The sequence below is a fragment of the Trachurus trachurus genome, assembly GCF_905171665.1.
Source record: "Trachurus trachurus genome assembly, chromosome: 6".
Classification (NCBI taxonomy): Eukaryota; Metazoa; Chordata; class Actinopteri; order Carangiformes; family Carangidae; genus Trachurus; species Trachurus trachurus.
In genome coordinates, this window is record NC_139897.1 from 1,560,001 (window position 1) to 1,586,772 (window position 26,772).

At 41.1% G+C, this 26,772-nt stretch overlaps 1 protein-coding gene across 1 annotated transcript in view; it reads right to left on the reverse strand.

Moving 5' to 3' along the window:
* smpd3 (sphingomyelin phosphodiesterase 3) overlaps positions 1-24,505 on the reverse strand; it is a gene marked incomplete at both ends in the record, with an annotated part of 38,609 nt that extends 14,104 nt beyond the window's left edge. The window contains 6 exons of the mRNA XM_083973798.1: positions 1,777-1,866; positions 2,901-3,062; positions 6,164-6,239; positions 19,093-20,038; positions 21,293-21,544; positions 24,204-24,505. Coding sequence (XP_083829924.1) covers positions 1,777-1,866; positions 2,901-3,062; positions 6,164-6,239; positions 19,093-20,038; positions 21,293-21,544; positions 24,204-24,505 — 1,828 coding nt within the window. The remainder of the gene's footprint in view (positions 1-1,776; positions 1,867-2,900; positions 3,063-6,163; positions 6,240-19,092; positions 20,039-21,292; positions 21,545-24,203) is intronic.
* Between the last annotated feature and the right edge of the window lie 2,267 nt (positions 24,506-26,772).

Consider the following 26,772-nt stretch of genomic DNA (forward strand, 5'->3'; position numbering starts at 1 on the left):
ATTTGGGTCTAATCTCCTTTGGATAAGCTTTGTGAAATAGGATTCCTTCCCCTTTCTTTTATTGATTCATTGAGCTATTCTTCTTGTCTTTCCTCTCTCTTCCCCTCCTCTCATAGCAAACAACTCCCCCAATCCCACCATCCCAACTCACCGTGCAAAATGTCCCTGTACAAACAAATAAGCCCTTCTCTAAATGAGCCCTTTCACTCTGTCCTGCCCACACTGTCCCTAAAATACCACTGGCCTAAATAATGCTTCATATCCAGACCAAAACCCCTCAGTCTTTACGTCACTAATGCCCATGCATCAGTACACTGTACTGCATTCAATTCACACAGTGGATGCATCCTGATTTAGCCAGACAAAGCCAGATTACAGTCTCACTATGCAGTATGACCTCAGCCCCTGCTGATCAGTTTGCTGTTGATATGTCAACAACACACACTGATACATATACATACATTTTCAAACTGGCATCATCCTGGATGCCTTTAAACAAGCTTTCAAAATCCTTAGTAAAAAAAAACCCCCAACCTCGTATGGGTCGACATCCAACCTCCAAATTAATTAGTTAGAGACCTGAAAAGATAGTTTCAGTGCTGATTACCTTCTTTCTTAAAAAAAAAAACAAGAACAAAAAAACCCAATATCCTGGAGTAGTTTTGTTCAGGCTTAAATACTAAAATAATCAGCGACCTCCGACTGAACTCTGATGGAGATAAGGTCTCAGCTCTTTTCCTCTTAGACCACAGTGATTGATATGATAATGATGTCATAATGATCTGTTGGTCCATTGATGTCATAATCAATAGTTGGGAGAAGTTGGTCAATCTGTCTGACTCAGTGTTAAACTGGTTTACAGTTTAGCATCTGTCTTTCTTCATCATTTATCTGTCCTGTCTTTTATTATATTTAGTTTCACCTACACCGCACGGTACTGTCATTTCTGTTTTCACCTGTTTTGTTTTGCACCAACATCACTTAAAAAATGGTTGAAAACAAATGACGGGGAGAATGTTTTATGTCATTTTTTTTTGAGCTCACGTGTTTGAGAAACATGACATCTGCTGTGGGGTTGCTCAGGGGAGCTGCCTCGGCCCATTATTATTCTCACTGTACATGCTGTCACTTAACATCATCGTAACATCTTCAGAGAGCACAATGTATGTTTCCATAGTTACACTGATGACACACAGCTTGACATTTCCAGCAAATGACGCTGCAGCTATAAAGCACACACAGAGCAGCGCCGCTGACCCAGCAGCCGGCGCAGCCTGCATGAATGAGGTGGGCGTTCAGGTACAAATCGCTTTTGCTCCACATTTCACAGAGACGTCTGGTACTAAAGTCAGAGCACATGGAGCTCAGCATCTCAGACATCTTAGTTGATATGAGTGTGTGAATGTGTTTTGCATCACATGCACTGCAGCAATTGTGGCAAAACTGTGAGCAGATACATCTTGTAATTTGTTATTTGTGATGATTTGTGCACCTGTTTGTAACTGCTGTGTTGTGTTTGTAGGAAGGAACAAAAATATGCAAGTACCGTACACAACTCTTTTTTTTTCTGTGACCTCAGATTTACTAGTGCATGTGTGACTATTTTGGACAAGATCACATTCCACTGATGTTTTGTGCCAAAAATGCAAAAAAGATTTTAGGCTTTATGTAATGTATATGCACATCTTATGATTATAATTTTCGCTACCCTTTTTAATGTGTTTCATTTTACATCGGTGCCTTTGAGTGTGCGTGCGTGCGTGTGTGTGTTGTTACCCAGAGCCCATGGTTTGTCCTCCCCTGGCCCCAGGCGACATGGGTCCTTGTATTGAGTAAAAAGTGCATGCTGCTGCTCTAACTTGTCCTCTGGAAAAAAAACAAGCGTGCACACACACACACACACACACAGAGAGAGAGAGAGAGAGAGACAGAGAGAGAGATGGGCTAAATGTGTTTTGTTATGAGCAGGAAATCAAACAATGAGGCATAATGAGGGTACAGGTAGGTGAGTCATATATTTGAGGTCAAAGACAAATCATTGCTTATTTAGTGACGCATTCACCTTCCCAGAATATGTAACTGTCATGTCATGTGCAGTTTTCATAAGAGACATTATGAATTATACATTGCAGACTAGGGTTGCAAAATTTCGGGAATTATCAAAGTTGGAAACTTTCCATGGGAATTAATGGGAATATATGAGAATAAACAGGAATAAATCTATCTGAAATGTACAAAATTGAAGGTTAGCCCTTAACAGGGAACTTACAGTAAATATAGTTGGGGGAAATATATTGTAGCATAATTATGGCTAAAACAACCAGATTTAATGCAAGAACACTTCAAGTATCTATGCTATTCCTCAATCACATGCACACAGCACATTGCTTACTTTTTTATTGGGGGGCTGAGTAATATTTTACTCAACATTCATGTTTTTGTTGTTCAGTAAAATAATTGATTGTTCATACAAGAATTAAAACTCGATAAAGTAGAACTTTATCAAGTTCACAAATAAATCTGTGGAAATGTCATGTTTTTTAATTTTATTATTTTGCATGGATGTCTGCTTATGATAAAACAAAATATTTACATTAATGTTTGGACATGATACAGTTTGTTTAAATTACTCCCAATTTCCAGTTAATTCCCATAAATTCCCAATAATTCCCATAAATTCCCATAATTCTGCTGGAAAGTTTCCAATTCGGAATATTTCCAAAATTCCCCAGCTTAACATCCCATGGAAAGTTTCTGGAAATTTACTGGAAATGTTCCCTCCCTTTGCAACCCTATTGCAGACACATATAGTAGCCTACTGTATTCACTGCTGCTTGGGGAAGATGAAGCCTCTATCAGGTTGCTATATGAACTTATCCACAGCTCAGACAGCTTCATACCTGAGGAGCAGTTGTCAAAGTTGAGGTCTCCCAGAATGACGTCAAAGGCCACCAGGTCTTCAAGCACCTTTTCCCCTTCAGGTGGTTGGGATGAGGAATGACGAAACTCTGCCCTCCAGCGTAGCAACAGGTCCAGCTGCTCACACCTTACGGATGCATCACCTGGTTGGTGTGTGTGTGTGTGTGTGTGTGTGTGTGTGTGTGGAGTAGAGAGAAAGAAAGCAGGAGCGAAAGAAGAGAACAAATGAATGTAATTCAGTTTCATTCAGACCTGAACTGATCTACTGTGGAGAAAAAGTGGGACAGCCAAATGGAGAGCATATCTGGATATTATGTAAGACCTCACTACATAATTTAATATCACAATTGAGTAGATGAATGAAACCCGTGAGGTTTTGTGTAGCTTCCTGTCCGCTGTGAGTACCCATTCTTTACCATGAAAACATCAACTCACAAAAAAATGCAACATCATGTTTTGGTCTCTTGAGTTCACTCCTCCTCACCATATTTTCTCACAGTTGATCTTATGATGGTTTGGTGCAAATACTGTGACTCTTAATGGAAGGGCGGGCGCGGCCGTGGTGGTTTGCCACATTCCCGTTACAGTTCAGAAACCCACAAAGAAAGTCACCCAACACTGCAGTTCCACTCGGCATGGGGCTTTAGTGCCTTTCATTACATTATTTCAGTTCTTTGGCCTGTAATTTTACTGTTGTAGTTCACTCTCACTGCTCCCGGCAGGCTTGTTTCCAGCAGCTGCAGACGTATTTTTAATGAAAAAGCTCTGATAAACTCAACAAACCTGCACAGCAGCAGACTGACAGACTGGCAGTGACAGAGCTGCTGGATTCAGCAGCTAAACAAATCAAACCATGGCGTGAATACAGGGGGCCGGAATCATGACTCCAAATGAATACTATGTTTCACAATATACTGCCTGCCACTTGCAAAGTGCAAACAACTTCTTATTATAATTATATAATTACTGTATTTGTCATGTTTCCAGTACAAACTGCACAAAAACCAGTAATGTACCAGACTTCCCTGACTTTATTTTCTTTCCTTACCTAATGACATCTTTTTTATTAAGTTATTAAATGTACTTATTACATTGCCCATTTTAGTGACATAATGTTAAATCATTTTTGGGTGCCATTTTGCTTTGGCAACATTTGCCTCTGTCCACTTCTGCCAGTAAATCAGAGAAATTGGATTTAGAGGGAGAGGGGAGGAGGCGCCTAGAGGGAGGTAGTGGGTGAGAATGTGTGAGAGAGAAAATAACAGCTGAATAGTGGAGAGTGTGAGAAACAAAGAGGTGTCAAGATATTGGTGGGTGAGTAGGTGGACTTGGCTTTGATTACTCTCAGCCCCAGCTCAAGTACATGTGAAATGTATTTTTCTTTTTGTGTTACTGGATCACTTAGAGAGATTGTTGTGGGGGTGTGTTTGCTGCACAGTTGCCTATATGAATATGTAAACATTGTGTGTATTTGTGTGTCAAGATGTGTGTTTGTTTCAGCTTGATGTGTTACAGTAAGTGTCTGAAGACTTGGGTGATGTCAATTTATATGTTTTTAACTTTTAACAAAATCCTGTCCTAATTGGAGGATTACACTATCTTTTGCAGTCAGCACTTTAAATCTTGTTAAATGCATTAAGATAGTGTTTGTGATTTCAAAAATTGGGGCTTATAGTAACAAGCTTACAGCCTGGGAGAGGTCACCAGAGTAGAAAATAGCCTACCAGTTGGGAATTAGCCCTGGTTCAAATGCACTGCATAGTAGTTCAAAGGCATTCTGCGGTTGTACTTGAAGCCATGAATGGACGACTTGTAAGCAGTTGTTCAGGTTAGTGGTAAATGAATCCATTTAACATCCCATCAGAATCTGAGTAAAAGACTGTGACAGCTCACAAGTAGTGATGAAACACAGGTTCAGACTGCTTAAGCTGAAACAGCATGTCTTAAAATACTATTATTCCTTTATAATACTCCACATCATCTGACAGTCAATGTCAATTTCTAAAGATAAGTTGCGCCTTTGTTGAACTGTCACCAAAGAAGTGAATATTCTCTCTTTTAGGACTAGTTTAAGTCTCTGTCTGGCAAAAACACTAAATCTTGCAACAAGTGTTTAATCCTGTCTCATTCCAGGGATGAGGGTCAGTTCTACTAACGTCTCTTATTCAGTCTCTCACGCTGTGCACAGCCTTCATCTGGCATCCACAGAGCCTTTAATTACTTCAGAAAATAACATACTTTTATTTGTTCTTTCTTTCCTCTTGTTTCTTTAATAATAATCATAAATGCATTTGCTGTAATAGAGGTGAGCCTCAATCTATTGGAAGTATAGTCCTCCTCCTCTTTCCTTCAGTTATCAATGGAGCAGAGAAACTAGTGGCTCAACTCAGTGACATTCCACATTCTAGGGCAGGTTATCCTGTCGTGGTCCAGGTAAAAGTGTCATGCACCTCAAGCATACAGTATGTTCCAAAACATATTGACACTTGGATCGGATCTTATTCCAACATTTAGTCCAGATGACTTGCATTGGGGAGAATGACTTATCTCCAGATTTAATACTGTATATGTTTAAAGGGGGGAATTGTTTTCATTTCAGCATATGGCTGTAACATAAGAAAATATGGAAAAAGTACAGTAATATTCAAAGACTCTCTGAATACACTTTCTTTTTGACCTCAAAACACGGGACACAAATAGGTGTACTTTTAAAAGCACTGGCACTACCCCCACAGTCCAGGCCCCTCCCCAAGGCTTTATGTTTGATGTATTTTTAGAAACAGCTCTGACACTGCTATATTTAGGCCTGTGGGAAGAATAGGAGGAGCTCAGAATAGCAGGCAAAGGGGGGGAGATGTGTCTTTTGTAAAAAAAAAAAAAAAAAATGAGGGAGGCATCGACCAGAGGTTTTAAATAGGGCTGTGATGCCTTAAACAGCTTGAGCCAGTTGCCATGGGAACAACAGGAGGAGGCACACAGGGGTTTGATGCACCCATTTATCTAGCTATCTGGACATACGCACACAGAGATTGTGTGTGTGTGTGCGTGTGTGTGTGGTTGCAGCTCTCTGTCTGCTCCAGTGAAAGACAATCACAAAGACACACTTAAGAAGTGAAAAGCAATGTCATGGAAATCACACAGAAATGAATAAATGTGCATTTATCAGTATGTACGATGGCGACTGAGACACACAGAGAGAGTAAACAGGGAGAGTTTGGACAGATGGAGAGCAAAGTAACCGTACCTTCTATGGCGTGGAGGTGTGTACATGTGAGATATCCCACAACCCTTTGCTCCTGATGGGAAGTACCCACGTGAACCTGCAGGGAACCAGAGACAAACATTAAATGTCACAGTGTTGAAGTCAAACAGGCAACATCAAAACCCATTTTACATGTTTGAACAGTACTGTAGTGAGTAGTTGTGCGCACATCCAATCCTGTTTTAGATGCCGGATGATCATCAGGGGATCCAAACAAAATGTAAAATGTGCCATACCAGTTAGATTTATACAGTAAATAGATAGAGAGTCTTCACTGCAGTAATTTCATTACAGAGAGGACATTGTGTTGTAATCATATGGAAGCACATTACATTCATGTAAGAAACAACAAACTGAGCTTTGATCACCAAAGTCTAACTAGTACAAGTGGATATTTGTGCAAAATTTGAATTGAATTTGAATTTCCTTTAGGAGTTCACAATGAGAAAATATTGTTTTGTGAAGTTACTGTGACCTTGACCTTTGAACCCTATACAGTATGCATGTGCTTCATACACAAAACAAACAACACAGGTAACACAGCCACAGATGTGAACCTTTAGCTACAGTTATTATGACTGAATTATTAATAAGAGTCAACATGAAGTGTGCTTCCACTGCAGGAACTTTCCACAGGAACCTTTGGAGAAACTTTTAACATTTCAGTCACAGGAACCAGGGTCTAAATTTAGTTCTGGGATAATTGATCTACCCTTTAAAAATGTGCCTGGTCAGGGGGTACAGTAGTACTTTTCAAAGATTCAGTAACTTTTGAGGGTGTGGTCTGCACTCTGCAGTGCTGAACATTTGAGTGCTCACTGCATTCTACTTCCCCCACCATGTTTAAAAGCTTGAAGCTGCAGGCTGACTGTTTGGTTTTAATTTAAGACTAGAAACTAATTTCATGCTGTTTAATATTAGTTGTTTTTTTAGGCAAGGAAGTGACCATTTGTCCAAGTGACACCTGTTTGGAAATTTGCTGGGATGTTGTGGTGGGGCCATCTCACCAGGGGAAACTTGGCAGGTCATATTAGTTCTTCGCTATAACTCCCAGTTTTGCTGGCTGGTCATTGTGCACTGTCATCCTGGTAGAAAAGTGTTATGTCTGCAGTCTTTTGTTAATTTACTGTTGGCTCTGTGGTGTTTTAATATCTGAAGACTTGAAGATTAAATTTTAACTGAGCTGAAATATATCTTCCTGGGACTTCAGGCTGCAGCAGACACAGGAAACGTTTAGTTCTTGAGGAAAAGTATCTGAGACCAAGTTCTGGGAAGGAAAATGAAGGTAGTAGTCCAAGATAATTACATCCAGTTCTGTCCATCTCTGAAACACTTCACTGATACTGACACCCTGCACTTGCAGAACAGCCAATAGAAACACTCTCTTTCTGTAAAGACCTGTGATTGGTCAAAGTCTCCTGTCTGAAAACAGTCAAGGGGAAGTGCTGATGTCATCTCTCTCAGAGCTCTTTTCCATTACACTGACAGGTGACAGTGAAGGTACTGTATGGGCCTTTTCCCCTTTTACCTTAAAGGGATAGTTCACCCAAAATTAAAAATTTCACTCATTATCTACTCACCCTCATGTCAACCAAGAGCTGTGAGAATTTTCAGAGTCCTCCGTTCCTTCTCTGAGTTATGGGGGGGTCCGCGCAGCAGTATTTGTCCATATAATGGTTGTCAATGGATACCAACTTTCTTCGTCCAAAAAGACACACCAAAAACATCCAAATACCTCCATAGTGCTCGTCTGTAATGTCCCTCTTGTATTGAAGCTCCGACATGAGAAATTGTTCAGAAAAAAATTAAATAAGTCTATATTTTAAGCTTGTTTGTAGCAGAAGCTCCCAGTGTCTCAGTTCACTGCTCTTCCTGTGTCTGTGCAAATCTCTCGTGATTTTCACTGACCGGCGGAACAATTTCTCATGTCGGGGCTTCAATACAAGAGGGACATTACAGACGAGCAGTATGGAGGTATTTTGATGTTTTTTGGTGTGTCTTTTTGGACAAAGAAAGTTGGTATCCATTGACAACCATTATATGGACAAATACTGCTGTGCGGACCCCCCGTAACTCAGAGAAGGCACGGAGGACTCTGAAAATTCTCACAGCTCTTAGTCGACATGAGGGTGAGTAGATAATGAGTGAAATTTGAATTTTGGGTGAACTATCCCTTTAAAATGCACTCATGGATTTCTATCCTGGTGGTGTTCTCTCTCTGTCAGCTGATGTGTTTGCTGGCTGCTACAGCTGAAGCATTAGCATGTATTTTGCTACACTTGACTGATGTTGCTAAAAAAAGGGTATGATGCTGAGAGCACTGCATCTGAATGATCAAATGAATGTTGGGAGGTCTTTTTTTAACATCCAATGCCGTGTAGCTATACACACTCAATACCTCCTCCTGACCCCAATGCCTCCATTGCCTCAACAGCAGAGAGTGAGCAGAGCTGGTTTAATTAGACACCGTCTGCATCAGTGTTGAGAAGCAACAGAGTGACAAGACATGGAGCGAGGCAGAGGCAGAGGCAGGCGACTCTGAAGTGCTGGTGGGTAGATACAGACTGATGAAGAGGAGGAGGAGGAGGAGGAGGAGGAGGAGGAGGAGGAGGGGGAGGGGGAGGTATACATGTTTGCAGAGAAAGGGAGATAATGATTGTTGGGTGTTTGGATTCAAGTGGAAAGGTGTCTGGATGGAGTAGATCTATAACATGACACAATGCAGCCGTGAACAGAGTTGAACTGCTCTGGATAGAAGCTCCATGTCCCAGGAGGGAGTTAACAATCGATCCACAACTGAAATGACCTCTCACACTGTATCATTTTTATTTATACATCCATGCTACAGAACCATTGCCAGTTGCAACACAATTGTAATTCAACATACTGTTTTCTACAATTAATGAAAGCTTTTATTTTTGTTGCTAAAAGCATGCTGTCTGGGAAGCTTTTTGCTTGGAATAATCCCCTGACATTTCTGCCATTTTGTTTTTTTTAATTTTTGTATTAAACAGGAGAACAGCTGGCATTTTTGTGTGGGTTACTTATTGTCTCTCTACTTGCATGGCCACTCCATTATGCACTCTGGACATTTTTGTGCATTGACTTAATTTCTTTTTTTTTTCTGGCTCTAATTGTTCATTTACAGTGAAGGGAGTAAAGTCTATTGTTCTGTAAGGTAAGAAGATTACGGCCTGACTATCTTGTCTATTTAAACAGATCATTGCTATAAAACAGTTGAGAGAGTCTAACTGAAACCGATTGGTGGGACAACATGTAGGAAGTGACTTGCTAGGAAGGAATAGTTTTAATGGTAGTTGATTCAAGAAATAAAGTAATTGATTGATTGATTGATTGATTGATTGATTGATTGATTGATTGATTGATTGATTGATGGCACACTTTTTGATCTTTGGACTTGGTGAAAGGTGTCGAATATGGTGCCCTGTCAGGGCAGGGCACCACTTGGATTTGAGCTTTTGACTTTAAAGTTGAGTTCGAATTGAGTTCGAAGACCTTTTGGATTTTGTCAAATCAAGTCTTAAAGGGATAGTTCACCCAAAATTAAAATTTCACTCATTATCTACTCACCCTCATGTCGACTAAAAGCTGTGAGAATTTTCAGAGTCCTCCGTGCCTTCTCGGAGTTACAGTAAGGGGGCGCAGCAGTATTTGTCCATATAATGGTTGTGAATGGTGCTCACTTTTCTTTGTCCAAAATGACACACCAAAAAACATCCAAATACCTCCATAATGCTCGTCTGTAATGTCCTTCTTGTATTGAAGCCCCAACATGAGAAATTGTTCTGCTGGCGTGATTTGCACTGACACAGGAAGAGCAGTGAACTGAGACACTGGGAGCTTCCACTACAAACAAGCTTAAAATATAGACTTATTTAATTTTTTTCGGAACAATTTCTCATGTCGGGGCTTCAATACAAGAGGGACATTACAGACGAGCACTATGGAGGTATTTGGATGTTTTTTGGTGTGTCTTTTTGGACGAAGAAAAGTGGTATCCATTCACAACCATTATATGGACAAATACTGCTGCGCGGACCGCCCCGTAACTCAGAGAAGGGATGGAGGACTCTGAAAATTCTCACAGCTCTTAGTTGACATGAGGGTGAGTAGATAATGAGTGAAATTTGAATTTTGGGTGAACTATCCATTTAAATCATCAGGCATGACTCACATGCCTTCAAATCCAAGTCATGTGACTTGAGTAATTGTAAATTACTTCATTAAACTTTGAATTGATTTAGGGCATCGTAAAAATTGCTATGGCACTGTGCCAAACGTGCTGCACAGTTTTCACACACAGAGTCTGTCTAACGTTGAGGAGAGGAACAGAGTCAGAGAAGTCAGAGATTTAATCAAGCACACCAATTTAACACAAAGTTAAATTAGCATATGAAATATGATTCGATGATAAAAGCAAAGCTGTTACCAGTGTTGGTCAAAGGTTCCTCCCTAAACACATTTCACAGACGTGAAGCCAAGAGAGCTCAACACAACTTAAGAAAACAGCAGCACATTAAAATGTACAAAACACAAACAAACTCAGAAAACATCTTGGTGGTCACACATCCGAGCCAACGTGCGACCACACCGTTTTAAATGCTTATGAAATATTTGGACACGCAGCATAACAACTGTCAGATTAAGCCGTTTTAACAAAGCGTGGTCAGACGTGGACCTGAGCGGATTAGAGCCACAAAGAGTTGTTTTCTGTATCAATAGCTGTCCATTGTTCCTGTTGTCCATCATTAAAAAAGTCTGGGTAATGTCTCACAACTCAAGAATCCCACATATACTGCCATTTATCCTATCTGATCACTGTGATGGAAACTCATTGCCAATAAGGGGATAACTGTTTTGGCTTGGTGTCTGTGCAGAGCTCCTGATGAAAAATCCTTAAAGCCACAATAAGCATTAGTCTAATTAGCCTGAAATCAATGCCAAACACAAAGCTCATATTGTAGACTGTGGCACAGTAAATACACCGACCGTACAATGATGGCTTTACATTTTCCTCTGAATATTTGAGGCATTAATTCATTTATTTGAATTGAAAGTTGATGAGTCGGCAGAAATGACTCATTTTTGTTAATGCACTCTCACTTCTTGTTTAATGCATTGAATATTTCCCCTTTTCACAGTTGTACTTCAGGTTTCTGGTTTTGGTCACAGGAAGTACATCCACACAGCTGCTGCTCACTGGATGTCTTTTTGTCTTTTTGGCTCCAAAAATCATCTAGAGGCTGTTGTGTGTGAAAATCTGTAGTGTCAGCAGTTTCAGAAAAACTCAAGCCAACAATGACACCAAAAAATGTTGTCCCTGAGATCACATTTTTCCTCTTTCTGATGTGAACTGTCTGGAGCTCCTTAAATGTATGACTTTATGCATTTCGCTGCTACTGATTGGCTGACCAGATAATAACAGATAATTTTAGAATTTCAAGGAGAAAGAGCCAGAAACCTTTGTGCCACAATCAAACCTTTAGTTTAGTTTACTGTAGTTTAATAAGTTAATTTGTATCAGGGACAATGTACATTAGTCTCGAGATGAGAAAAGATGCCTTGTACCGGATTCAGCTTACTAGCTACTACTAGTAATCCATATGGAAAGGAGTAGTTTGATGTTTTGGAAAATACATTCATTACATTCATGTAAAGAGTAGAGGTTACCACCCTCACATTAGCCTGAGGATAGTTAATTTAATTTTGCAGGACTGCTGGGAAGCCACTGGCTCTGACCCACAAAATCTGTGAAGGTAACCTGAGGCTAAAGGCAGGAGAGGGCATGGTTATCTTAGCACAGTGTAAAGGTTGATGATGATCAATGAATGTGTTTTATATCTATGTGTAACTATTTTTTTTTTTGGACAATAGGAGCTTAAAGCAGAAGTAAGCGATCCAGTGGTTTTGGCTAACTTCTTGTCAGCTGATGGAGTTAGCAAGGCAAGGCAAGGCAAGGCAAGGCAATTTTATTTGTATAGCCCGTTTTTACAAACAGTTTGTCTCAAAGGGCTTTACATGGCATCGTAGCAACATCCTCTGTCCTTAGACCCTCACATCGACTGAGGAAAAACTCCATAGCAGTCCCCGCCCTCGTCCCTATGTCACCACATTCACGCGCATCCCTTGGCTGCACACACAGAGAGGACCGCCCCTTTATGCCGTTCTCTCTCCTCTTTGGATAAAGGTTGTAGGATACAAGGAAAGTTTTCTCCTCAGCTTACAGCAGAGCAGAGTGACTGACAGACCCGTGTTTCAGACCAAACACTCTATATAAGTGATTGCTGTCGGAAGATAGAACTATTTAAGACTTATATTAACACAAATATTCTGCTTACTTCTGCTTATAGAATATTACCCATTCTAATTCAGATTTTCAACTTTCAACCATCTCCCTGTAAAACAGGAAGATATAGCCACAGCTGGACATATTGAACTTTCACAAATGAAAAAAGAGGTGTTAGTGGGCCTGGCTATGTATTTCATCATGCCTCCATTGCCCATGCAACGCTGAGCCTGCTGGCAGTACAGTAGCTTCATATTTAGCACATGAAAGTGATCTTGTTGTCTAACTCCCTGCTGAAGTTTGAACTTTTGCATTATGACTAAAATACCAACTGCAATTCCTTTAATTCATTACTCATATTGCTTGTCCTTTTAGCTGACATTTGGTGATGACGGGGAACACCCTGGACAATCACAGCTCACATTCAAAACCAGTGGCAATTTAGTCACCAATTAACCCTCATGTCTTTGGACTGTCAGAGGAAAACTCCCTGCCTGAGATGACAGTGACCACTGTGATGTCCCCTGCTGTTTTGAAGTTTCAGGTTTGGCATACATGGATGGATGACTGACCCTAAGCTTGCCATTCATTGTGGACAAGTAAGTCAATCAAATAGGCACACACAACCTATCTTTAAGGCCTGATATCTAATAAGATGGACCATCAGAGTATTGAGCAACGAGCTGTTATCACTACACTGTGAGTCATTTGGCCCAGTTCAAATTCCATGACAAGATCAAGACCAGTCTCAAGTTAGAGAAAATTAGTAAAAGATCAATTCTCAGATCGCTTGAGTTCAAGTGAAGTCTCAAATCAGCCAGTCAATTGTGTAAATCACAGCAAAACAAGACTGAAGACTCTAGTTAGTTATAATTAAGTCTCAAGTGAATAGCTTGAGTAAATGATATACTGTTGTTATCATTAAGGATGTGGGCACCAATGTGCTTTTTAACTATTGGATTATCATTAAGACAAAGGGATTTGGTGTAAATGAAAAAGTAGATGGTCTGACAGAGATAAACAATCCTGCTGGAGGGGAGATGTTGTGATGTGTTGTGTTACATTCATGTGTGTATTTATCCACACATACAAACACACACTTCACCCATGCACTTAGTGCTTTAAAATGATAATTATAAGAGGGGATAAATGTTGAGACTGAAAAGCTTTAATTATGGAGCCAGTGCTGGCTCCCTCTTTAGGGAAACATTTTTTAATTAATATTTTATCTCTGCCTCCGTCATCCTTTCTCTCGCCTCTCTCTCTATAATCCACAATGCTGCCTTTCATACCATTTGCCATGGGAGTGGTTACAAACCTCTAGGTGTGGAACCATCCAACATGAACATAACACCTACAGGGAGGTATTACTACTACTACTACTGCATATAGTTTAATCTCTGAATCACATCTGAATCTCAACATTCTGAGATTAGTCTGAATTGTTGGATTTCTTTTCATATGTCACATCTGTCTTTCCCAAAGGGATTCAAATGCAATTCAATTTGTAATAATGCAAATGGTCATCGTAGTTAATAATAAATAAATATGTTTTCTTTGACTATGGTTTTGTCCAGTGGAGACAAAGGATCTCCTGAACCTCTCACTCCTTCAGAGCAGTAAGATGAGACGTTGCTGCTTCTCTGACCTGCCACAGTGCTGTAGAGAGGATGGTTGGTGTTGTCTAAGACATTTTTTCAACAGTCCAGTTTTTCAACCTTTTAACCATCTTGTCCAGTCTCCTTGTGTAGGTACAGACACGCTGCTGCTCCAGCAGACTGTATAGCATGAAACAGTTCATTGGTCACCACATGAACAGCAGATGTCAAAGGACCTGAGCCTCCTGAGGGGCTCGGCCCCTTCCAGCAGCCATTGATAATTATCAGCTGATTTTTATTAAAATATGTGATCTGAGGTTGGGAATAAATCACAGATCAGCTCCGGCCTGTGGTGAAGGCAGTATAGGCATATGCTGGGGGCAACATCATCCAGAAGGGTCACCATATATACAGGCAGAAAGAAAAGCAAAAATGATTAACTTTCATTTTTGTTTTATACTACTGAAACTATTATTTTGAATTATGACATAAACCCAACATCTATTACAACATAACTACATACCAACGCCTATTAAAGAGGCCTTTTTTCTAGGGGATTACTACAAAGTGTGTGAGACTGATTAATACATTTCATCTGCAATCTATGCCAGAAATGATCATTATTGGCCACTGATCATCCAGTCTCACCCTGAGGTAAGCTATTGGTATTGATAACCTTCACCCAAAAAACATGATTGCAGCATCCATATTTACATTTAACTTTAGCAGTCGATAGCATTAATATAAATAGATTTCCATCATGAGTCAGAGGAGTCATGAAATGATTATTGCAAAATCTGTACTATGTATTGTTCCAAGACAACTGTGTGAAGAAGCAGTAGTAGTATAGTTCAAATTGCTAACTGTCACAGGACATGTGTCACTTAGCCCATCCATGATGCTCATGGTGGGTGGAATAGCTAATGAGGTGAGTGTGTTGGGAAATAAAATGCAAAAAAAAAAGAAAAAAGGAAAGCTTTGATTTGAAAGATCACAACTTTAACAATGGCATCTGAGTGTTTGTCTGGGGGTGAAAACACAACCGGTACCTGGTAGCTGCACAGATAAAAGCAGCATGAACATGAGGTACATCGAATGAACTGTGTCTAATGAGATGCATCCCAGCTGGCGGCGAAGCAAGGCTGAGTGTCGAGTCGTAATGAGTGAGAATGACCAAAGGTTTATGAAAGGGAAGCAAGGATCCACAACAACATGCTGCCTTGGAGAGCTGCCACTGTGAAGACTGAGAGGGTTGAGGAAAAAAACAGCTGGCACATCAAAGTAACAGCTGGCGAGACGAAAGGCAGGTTATAGCAGGCAGAAAACAACTCAACTCCAAAATCTATAAAAGCTGCTTCAATGCTGAGTTCAATAAAACTCTGAAAAACATGTCCACAGAGACATTTCCCCACTTTGAGTCATGATTGATAATAGTTAACTCTTATTATGGAAATGCTGACATTGTGAACTTTTGCTTATACCCTCAGTGACTCTGACTATACTCATACTAATCTGACCAATCGTACACACTTAAGGTTATACTGTTCAAATACCAATGGCTACAGTAACATATAGCATCTAAACAGAAGTCCAAAGTCTGCAGCTCATATTATATCATTATTTAGCCAAAGCCCATTTATGTGGATGTTGGATTTATGTCACATTATATTGTGAAAATACTTTCAGGCTTCTACTACTGTAGTTAATTTCTTGCCTGGTTTTTCTGTGTCTCTGTCTAGGCATGGGCAGGGGCAGCGACCCACATAATGCCCCAGCTGCCCGTAAAAATGATGCTGCTTCATCACAAGATTAAGAAAATAACAGAAAAATAATGAATGCAGCAGAGACACACCCGCTGTGAACACACATGCTTCTCCACAGCAGCTCAGCCACATCTACCAACACTCTCATGCTAAGCTAAGCTAAACTATGTGATACAAGCCACAGTCCACTGTCCTGCTGGAGCTCAGATGATATCAAAAGCAACAACAGACAAAATACCTATGGGACATGGACATGTGGGTCAACTCCAGCCTAACTAAGTCTTGTTAACTGGCATTAATGAGAGTAATAATGTTAAACATGGTCTGGTTTCCATGTGTTAGTTGGGTGGATAGCAGCTTATACACACCAGGAGGTGGAAAGCCAACATGTCAGAGGGACCTGGAGTGACATATAGGGGAGAGTGGGGTAATGTGAGACACCGGGTAATGTGAGACACCCCCTGTATCTAGAAAATGGAACACATTTATGGTCATGTGACCATTATGTTTTCAAGCCCCTTCCATTTCCCCATGGTCATGAAGAAGAGGACCTCATGATGCTGTGGAAAGCATGTTTTTTTCACAAAAATGTTATTTTTGCATGTAAAAGTAAATTTTCTTGCTCAACTTAATCAACTGTTGTGCCAAAGCAAATTGATTCAGATAGAAAAACTTATATGATACATGATGATGAACTACCAACACATAAAACCATGTGATGATGCTGGCTGAAAATTAGCCTGAATTTCTAAGAGAGGTCGTTTTTTCTAAAATGGGGGTGTTGGGGTAAAGTGAGACAAATGCTGCGGGGTAAAGTGAGACAATGGATGTATTATAATAAATCCATGAGTGAGACACTGTAAGCATACCACACACAAAGATTTACACTAGAATTTTGTCCCCCAAGCCAGAAATCTTGCGTGATCAAACATGATCTGTAGCTATACTGCTTTGTTATGCCATGTGCTCTCAGTTGGCTCGCTTCTTTGGTTGGTTGGTTAATTTTAGTCACATTCCACAATATCGTTTATCGTCAATAATTTGTGGGACAGCAAAATGTATTATCGTCCCAGGCCTACATGTGGGTCAACTCTAGCCTAACTAACTCTTGTTAACTGGCATTAATGAGAGTAATAATGTTAAACATTGTCTGGTTTCCATGTGTCAGTTGGGTGGATAGCAGCTTATACACACCAGGAGGTGGAAAGCCAACATGTCAGAGGGACCTGGAGTGACATATACAAGCAGGTGCTGAAACAGGGATGTGAGGCCATCTTGTAAACGACAGCGCCAGGCAGTAGGCAGCATGGCTGACAGGAGGAGACTGTCTGCAGGCAAGCTGTCACAGAGTGAGTCTTTACCAGATCTGCTTCACATAAGAGCATGGACATAAAGAAATTGGTGGTCTCTCTTTCTTTCTCTCACACACACACACACACACACACACACACACACACACACACACACACACACACACACACACACACACACACACACACACACACACACACACACACACACACACACACACACACACACACACACACACACACACACACACACACACACACACACACACCCTGGCATCAGGTCACATAAAACCAAATCCGTTCTGGTAGGAACTGGATCAGCGCCAGACTCACATCCTCACGGTCACAGTACGCAGCTAATTAATGGACTCACAGGCTGTCAACACTCATCACAGGGGTACACACACAAGCAGGTACTCACCCACACACACAAACAATGGGTCATCCTCAACTGCTGCTCATTTCATCACTGATTTGTTGCTTGTTCCCTGTATAAGCTTTGCACTGTGAAAGCTGCTTTTTTTTCCCTCACCAAAACAGTCTATGTTTCCTCATTACATTTCATTCAGTACCTGACCTGTCTATCATGATGATGATATCATATGGTACGATCAATAATTCACTTATTTTGTTGTTTTTTTCCTTTTTGCATTACACTTTTATAATATTCAGTTTCATAATGTGATATGCATTGTTGTTAATAATTTAAATCTTATTCACAAATGACTTCCAAAATTCAAGGGAAACTTTAAAACACATAACTGTCTACACTTTATATTTTATACAACCTACTGTAGTTTTTGTCAAGTATAAACTTGTATAAATGGATAAAAGTGAAAGGAAAGATCAGTATGTTTTACACTACATAACTATACCTGCAACTACCATTCAAACCATTATCTCATTCTGCATACATTTAAACACATCCTCACTTCACATATACTGTGTTACTATATGACATGTTGTATTAAAGTGTTAATCATTATGTTTTATAATACAGACATCTATGTTGAGTTATGCTGTAACTAGCATGTAATGAAAATACATTACAGCACATTTTCAGAGCGAGGGGTGGAAAGGCTTTGAGTGTTCTGTAATCACTGTGGTGAACTCACAATGACAGATGTAGAATATGTGAATGGGTGTGGGTGTCAGTAAGTGTGTAGCACTGTACAAGTACTGTCTGCAGTCTGTGAATTCTCCACCGCAGCAACAGTGTGAGGTTGTTGGTTTTTTTTTTCAGTGGGAAGAGAATTACAATCTGACAGATCTATAAATATTACTTCAGACAGCCAGCAGGTCATCACAATCACAACCTTTTTCCACAAATGTATAATAAAACAGCATATATACAGCAGCATGAGAGATGACAGGATTAGCCTCTGGCTGAAACGACACCAAGCAGCATTGAGAGCATTGACATAAACTGTCTCTGCTGCAGGAATATGGAGGTAGGTTTGTCTCAAAATCAACAATCCATGTCTAAATGTGTCATATATAATATAAACCTCCCACAAATACAAAATATGTATTTGTATTTGTATCTGCCAATACAAAAATTCCACAAATAAGAACCTGCCTGTGAATACATGAACATCTGTACATTTTCAGGTAATTATATATTTGAATTTTGCATGAATTAATATTTTGTAGGTTTTGTGTTTTGATTTTCTAATTTAGCTAAACTAAACTAAGTTAAACTATCTTATCTTAACATAAATTCTAAAAGCAGAAGGGAACAGCTGTTCAGTCTATTTCCAGAGGTACAATCCTTCCAGCTCCTTCCTCAACAAGTTAATGCTTTGCTGTATTTGAACTACATCTGAAGCGCTGAACCATTTCTTGGCTGAAAGAAGTTGTGTTGTCACTGAGAGGTCTTAACAGCTTTTACAGAACAGTAGTAGTAAAGTCAAAGTAAAGTGAAACCTCTAACCTTGGCAAACAGCGCTCCCTTGGCTGCCAGTGCGTCCTCCCCTCTCCCATTTGGGTAGCACTCGTAGCGTGCATCCAGAATCGGGTAGCGGCTGGCCAGCATCAGCCCACTGTTCAGGAATTTGAACCTGGAGCAGCAGCCTTTCCAGCCGTACCGCCCAACATCACTCAGCATGTACGGAAAGTAGCGATGCAATTGCCGCCGCAGTCTGGTTGTAGATCCGTGGTCGAACACCTCCTGCAGTGCCAGAAAATCCAAGTTGGCAGGGAAAAAGGCAGAGATCTCGTGGTCGAACGTCTCATCTCCGTGGCGGCGTTTTCGTCCCGGGCGCTTGAAGATTGACGTGCGAGGGACATGAGACAGAGTGTTGTTAGAGGATATCCCTACTGCGTTGTCACCTCCATAGTAACGAGCGAGGGACTCCCTGGAGGCAGTCATGCTGCCTGTGTCTCCTGCTGCCTGATCCCCTGGACGATGGTTCCCTGTTTCAGCCTCCTCTTCCTGGGGGTCCGGGTCTGGAGCACTGATGCTGATTTGGACCCCTGAGGTGTGGAGTGGGCAGTCTGTGGAGGATTTTGGCTGGGTCCCTTCACAATGAACGGGACAGTCATGATGGCCAGGGACACTCTGCCCTGTGGAATGCATGGGGCAGTCTGCAGCCTCCCCTGAGGTGTGAACGGGACAGTCAGAGCTGTTGTTGGACCCTGCCGGGTGGAGCTGGCACTCCGCTGTGGTGCCTGTTCCGTCTGGGTGGAGGGGGCATCCCTGGTCTCCTGCAGCGGGGTGTAAAGGGCAGTCGGTAGCACCTGAGGGGTGAATTGGGCACTCAGTGAGGGGCTCTGCTTCGTTGTCGGCTGGGCCGTTGGTGGTGTGTGTGGTGTCTGGACGGTGATCCAGAGAAGAGGTACGACGGAAACCAGTGGCAAGGCTGCTGAAAGACGCCGCACTAATGAATCAAACAGAAAGAGAGAGGGATTCAAAATGTATTTGTTTGATTGGTATTCAGAGATGGACAGAGTACTCGACCCAGAGTAAATACTACTGGTCAAAATTTACCCCGTTACAATTAAAAGTAGCTCAGTCGACTTGTTACTCAACTCAAGAGTAAAAAAGTAAAAAAGTACTTGCTTTTAAAGGTACTTAAGTATCCAAAAGTACATGCTTTTACATTTACTTTAAGTAAAAGTAAGAGTAAGAGTACATTTCTTATTTTTCACATCAATGAATTACTATAATTTTTTCTAAATTAATTTAAAGCAGAAGTGAGCGATATATTTGTGTTAATATAAGTCTTAAATAGTTATATCTTCCGACAGCAATCACTTACATAGAGTGTTTGGTCTGAAACACGGGTCTCTCAGTCCCTCTGCTCTGCTCTGAGCCGAAGAGAAAACATTTATCGTATCCTACAGTTTTTATCCAATGAGGAGAGAGAACGGCATGCAGGGCTGTGTGTGCAGCCAAGGGACGCCGTGAATGTGGTGACGTAGCGACGAGGACTGTTATGGTGCGTTCAAGGAAACTCGTATTTTTCCGACCGTGAAGTGGTACCAGTTCGATCTGGTACGAGTTCACAGGTCAGAAGTTACGAGTGGCCGTTATAGTGACTTTCACCGGTAAAACAGGTCGGAAAAACACGAGCGGGTTGCCTGGAACGCTACAAAGTCGTAAGTTGTGACTTGAAGCTGTAATTTATGATTTCAAAAGCCTGCCTGGAACGCAGCATTAGCGAAAACGACCGGACCACTTACTTCTGCTTTAAGGACCTTTTAACCCTTGTTTCTGAGAATTAACTCTTTGAAACCACCTGCACTGATGTGCCGCTTTTAGGGGTTAGGGTTTCCTTCTTTGACAAACACAGCTTGTGTCCAATAGGATTTTAGAAAAAAAAAGAAAAAAAAAAAAAAAAAGAGCAGACCTGAAAGTAACGAGTACTTTTCAGCCTTCCTAGAAATTAACTGGAGTTAAAAGTAAAAATATTTGTCTTGGAAATGTATTCAAGTAAGAGTAATAAGTACCAAAGAAATCTAATACTCAACTAAAGTACAAATCCTCTGGATATGTAATTAAGTACAGTACTCAAGTAAATTTACTCCGTTACTGTCCACCACTGGTGGTATTTATGACAAGAATTACCATAATGTTTCTACTACTCCTCGTGACATGAGCAGCAGGTGACCAGGGGAAGAGCTCTCATTACCTGATTGAAGTGTTGGTAGGTGAGTCAATGTAGATTTTGATTTGAGGCCGACTGGCACCATTGCGGATCCTCTTCCCCACCTCGCGGGCTCTCCTGTGGGTGTCTGACAGGTTATTGAACCTGGCCAGGGAGTCAGGCAACAGGCAAACGTTGGCACTGCAGAAACAGAAGCTTCTGCCCTGTGGCCTCCACTCCCCAACACCTATGCCGCCCTGTCCTGCCTGGCCTTGCTCGGCCTGGTGTTTGTCTGGTCTGTGTAAAGTAAGAAAGAAATACCATATTAAAGCAAACAGAAGCTCTCATATACATACGCTGCCTGCTTTAGGATCAGTACTCTTACATCTGTGTGATCAGCATGAAGATTAAAGGGATACGCCAACATTTTTTTGTGTGTCTTGCCTCACTTTCGAGTCCATGACAAGCAGATAGACCCCATCCTTTCGACTGTGCGTGCAGTAACAAGGGAGATACTGGCGCACCACTAATTAGCTTAGCTCAAACGCTGGAAGTGTATCGGTAGTGTTAGCCTGCCTCCACCTAAAGTCATCAGAGAAACTCTTCAGCAACTCTAAACGGAAACCGGTGGGCCGATTTTCGTCTCAGAGCTGACAAAACTCTCCGGTAAGGCATCTTGAGCGGTCAAATGCCGGTAACGGGACGAGATCGGTCAAAACGGAGGGTTCAAGCAAAGACGGTTTATTTTGGTTCAAGCTAGGTACATCGAGGGTAGGTTAGCTTCCTATTTCAAAGTAAAAGCACAAATTCTATCGTCATGGTTTTCTGTATGTAAAGGGCAACGGGTGTTTAATTTTTTGAAAGTAACCGGAAGTGCGTTGGTCACAACAGCTAGCTTGAGTAGCGCCGAATTCGTCTGAACAAAATTGTAAACAGCTGGTATTTAGACAAATTAACGACACACTGCTGATCTAAATGGCTACTTTCTCACCTAAAAATGTTTGAAATGTGGATAAAGTGATATATTTACAGAGTTTAGAGGTAAAAAGAAATCGGCTCGGGTAGGAGGCAGGCTAACACTACCTATAGCCTACACTTCCAGTGTTTGAGCTAAGCTAATTAGCAGTGCGCCAGCTCTGCCCGTATCTCCCTTGTTACTGCACGCACAGTCGAAAGGATGGTGTCTATCTGCTGGTCATGGACTTGGGAGTGAGGCAAGACATGAAAAAAAAATGTTGGCGTATCCCTTTAAAGAATAAACTGAACTGGACTGGACAGTCTCTACATCTCATTAACCATTACATTATATTCCATTTGTTTAATCTATCCAAAAATCTAAGTTTCTGGTATTATAGAAGGAGCATGACTTCCCAGAGTCTCAGCCTGGCAACATCACAAATGAGTTCCAACAGTTCTGCTGAAAATGTGACATGCACTTTTTGCTCAGTCTTCTCTCTTGTTCATCAGGCAACATAATCTGACAAAATTACTAAACACATACTGTACATGAAAGACAAAGACTGATCTGATTTAAGATATATTAACTGTAACATGATCACTCAGAAACCTGACTGACGATGTTTAACTCCCCCTGTTTGATACATATCAAATTAGTAAGAATGGTTTGTCCAAACTATCCGTGTGGGGTTGCAGGGCAGGCTGGAGCCAACCCCAGCCAATAGAGGGCGCAGGCAGGGTATCACACACATACAGAAATGGACAACATCATTCACGCACTATGGGCAATTAAGAGTGGCCAATCAAAGTACTGAGCATGTTTTTGGACTATTGGAGTAGTACCTGGGGAGAACATACTTACTCCACACAGAAAGGGCCCCAGCTTGGGAATTGAACCCCAAACCTTCTTGCATGGAAATGAGAGTGCTAATCACTGTGTGAACAGAAACCCTTCAAACCTTAAAAGGGTTTTCATTGTTGTGCTGATGTGTTGCAGTTACCGTACTGTCTTATTTCTGTGTTTCTGTTGTTTTTATGCATCTTCTATCATAGTGAAAGAAATGCATATTTAGCAGTTAATATTGTGGGACATTGGTCATGATCTATTGCATTTTACTCGTATGTTTTCCAGTGGATTTTGTGTTCAAAGTCAGGGTTATGTTGGGTAGACACTTGAGTGTTTGAATAACCAAACACCTGCTGAAAAGTGATTGACCCTGAAAGCTGGAAGCCAGACCAATGAGCAAACTGTTTATAGTAGATAATGACTCCATTTTCTGCTTCCTCAAATCTCCAAACTGTGTGAACAACTGGCTCTCTAGATATCAAATGAAGCATGACCCTGCAACTGCAGAGCCTATTTCTCATCTCAACTGGATTCAGAAACCTGTTTTCAGATTCAGAGACCAATATGTTGGTGGCTGGAGAATTTTCTATAAGGACTAGATGGCAAGTTGCATTAATAGGCCTATATTTTTCCAAACATTTATCAATTAACTTTCATTTTTTACTCCACAATATCTAAAATCAATAATTGAATTTTCTTTAATTGTGAAATTGTGATAGACCGTACATTGTGTTCATCTCGCGTCAGTAATCGCACTGACGCCGGCGCAAATCTCGCGAGATTTGGACGGACCAGGAAGAGGAGCTTCCGTTACAAACAAGCTTGAAATATAGACTTATTTAATTTTTTTCTGAACAATTTCGCATTTCGGGGCTTCAGTACAAGATGGACATTACATACGAGCAGCATGGAGGTATTTGGATGTTTTTTGGTGTGTCTTTTTGTTAAGAAGACAGTTGGTTTTGCAACCGTTATATGGACATGCACTGCTACACCGAGACCCCCTGTAACTCAGAGAAGCCACGGATAACTCTGAAACTTCTCCCAGCTCTTAGTCGACATGAGGGTGAGTAGATAATGAGTGAAATTTCAATTTTGAGTGAACTATTTCTTTAAGTAAATAAGTTTACTTTCATTCTGGTCAACACTAACCTGCGGTAGGTGTACAGGTAGGGCTGGCGGATGGCCTGCAGCGGAGCCCAGATGATGAAGCCCAGAAGGGCAAAAGGCAGAGAGGCAAGGAGCAGGAGCAGGTACAGGGGGGCAGAAATCAGGACACACAGGATGAGGAAGGAGCAGGGGTCCTGGGAGCGCTGGCGCTTTTCCAGTGAGGTGGCCACACATGAGGCCAGGAGCCGGTCCAGGAGCCAGTAGCAGGGAAACACCAAGCTCCATGATAAGCCATCCAGGAAGTGCAAACAGGCACTGGAGTAAGGGGAGGTGTGGAGGACCATCTCTTTCCTTTGTCTCTCTCTTTATTCCTCTATCACTTTCTCCTCACTACACACTGCCCATCCACACCCACATAAATTTCTGTTTTTTTTTAAACAAGTACAAATCTGTTCCAGAGATAAACAGAAATAATCCTTAAAAAAAATCAATCAGACTTAATTGTTGACCCTCCCACCTCCTTGGAGAAAGTTACACTACATGATTTGGGTGATTGTCTCCACAGGTAAGCTTGTATAAGTCTCACTAACCCTGCCTCAGCAATTACAGCCTCTGCAGGAGGAGTGAAGGAGCGCAGAGTGGAAGTAGGAGGTTGCCATGATGAGAGATTTTCCCCTGATGATGGATCTATGATTGTAGAGGGACCAGCGACCTGAGGAGGAGACTGCCATCAAACATCATTTCCTCACAACCTGGAGAAAGAGAGCAGATCAACAGGGAAACAGGGGAAGAAAACAGGGGTGGGGTGGGGGGTTGATGAAAGTCATTAACTTGCTCTGGTGTAAACATGTAAAAAAAAAAAAAAAAAAAAAAGGACATCATTAATGTCAGAACGTTTGTGAATGTGGATACTGTAAATGTGTTCAATTACTGGAGCAAGAATTCAGTTGTGACTTGTTTTTTAATATATTTTAGAAGACAAACTGATATTTCTTATTGAACCATAAGATTTAGAGCTTGATGAATGATATTACAATGGTTTTAAAATAAAATCTGTATTTGAGTGACAGCACCAGAATTGGTTTAGTACTGTATCATTTGACTTTCTGAAGCAGAGCTGTAAGTCACTGAACAGATGTTTTATTATTTTGAAGTTGTGATAGAGCATACACTGTATTCATCTCAGTAGAAAAACAATCACAGCCAACTCCTCCACTGTCAGTCATGTTTGAACCTGCCAGTGTCCTGATGATGCTCTGTTAGATGAAGATAAGGCATAAGATTCCTCACCAGAGACCACGGTTTGACCAGATATAGTTTGAAATATTTGCTGTGATTACCATGACCAAATGTTCACACTGACTACCATAAATCTAAGATACATGAAAACAACAATTGTTTGTTGTTTGGGGTTGTCTTAAAGCTTTGTATTATGTGCTATAGTTTTTTTTATTCTGTTGACAGTCTGTTGATAGTCTCAATATTTTCAAAATATACATGTTTGAACCATTCAGTGTAATTAACCCTTTGTGTCATATCCTCTCTCTTCCTCTCTCTCTTTCTAACCTAAAAGAACAAATTGATGATCCTGCAGTGATGGACTTTTTCAGTGTCTTTACCATCAAGAGTCACAATTGAGCATTGCACAACAAGTTCCAGACAGGTTCATAATTTTTTTGGAGTCCCCTGGAAACACTTCTGTTCTGTTGTGTGAACTTGCAACACTCGTGTTAAAGGGATAGTTCGACATTTTGGCAAATTAGCCCATTTCCATAATCCCTATAGTCATAGCAGTAGGTTCGTTACCTTTAATTGTCGGTGCAAGCTATTTTTAGAACGGCGGAGCAGAGCCGCGAGCTGCTCAGAGCTATGCTATGGAGACTCATGGAATTTCTTGGTTCCCTCATCAAACTCATCAAATATACAATTCAACAACTCCAAAACGCTCTGGTGGACAAGTTGTGACCTGCACATTCACCACGCTATGAAATAATAACGGAACGTTACGAGACGGAGTTTGTTTTAGAGGCAAATGCAGAGACTGCTTGCCGAAAAACTGCCCCCGACAGAAACGCGCATCAGCTGTTTTGCATGAATTTACCTCGTAACGTTCCGTTATTTCACCAAGAAATCCCATTAGCCTCTGTAGCGTAGCTCTGAGCAGGTCGCGGCTCTGCTCCGCCGTTCTAAAAATAGCTTGCACCGACAATTAAAGGTAACAACCTACTGCTACAGTAGGGATGCACATGATTAACCGTTTAACCGTTAACAAGAACTTTGACCGATTAATACTATTGGTTATTTTTTAAATTATTATTAGCTCCTTATGTTGTCAACTCATGGGGGCGTGTCGACACGTGCAGAGTTCACGTGCCTTCAGTCATATTTCGCAGCAAAAAGTTACACAGGAGGACTGACAGTATGTGCAGCAGCCTCCATGAAGGAAGGTCAGACAATAAATGTAACCTACACGGACATAGATGTGAATCACCTGTAACTACGGCGCTGAGAAAAAAAAAAAGAGGACGAGGACGTCGCTGCTCTCCAGTCGTTCAGCTGCAGCTCTCCTGCAGCTCCACAGAGGAGCTGTCAGAGGAGCTCTGCTGCTCCT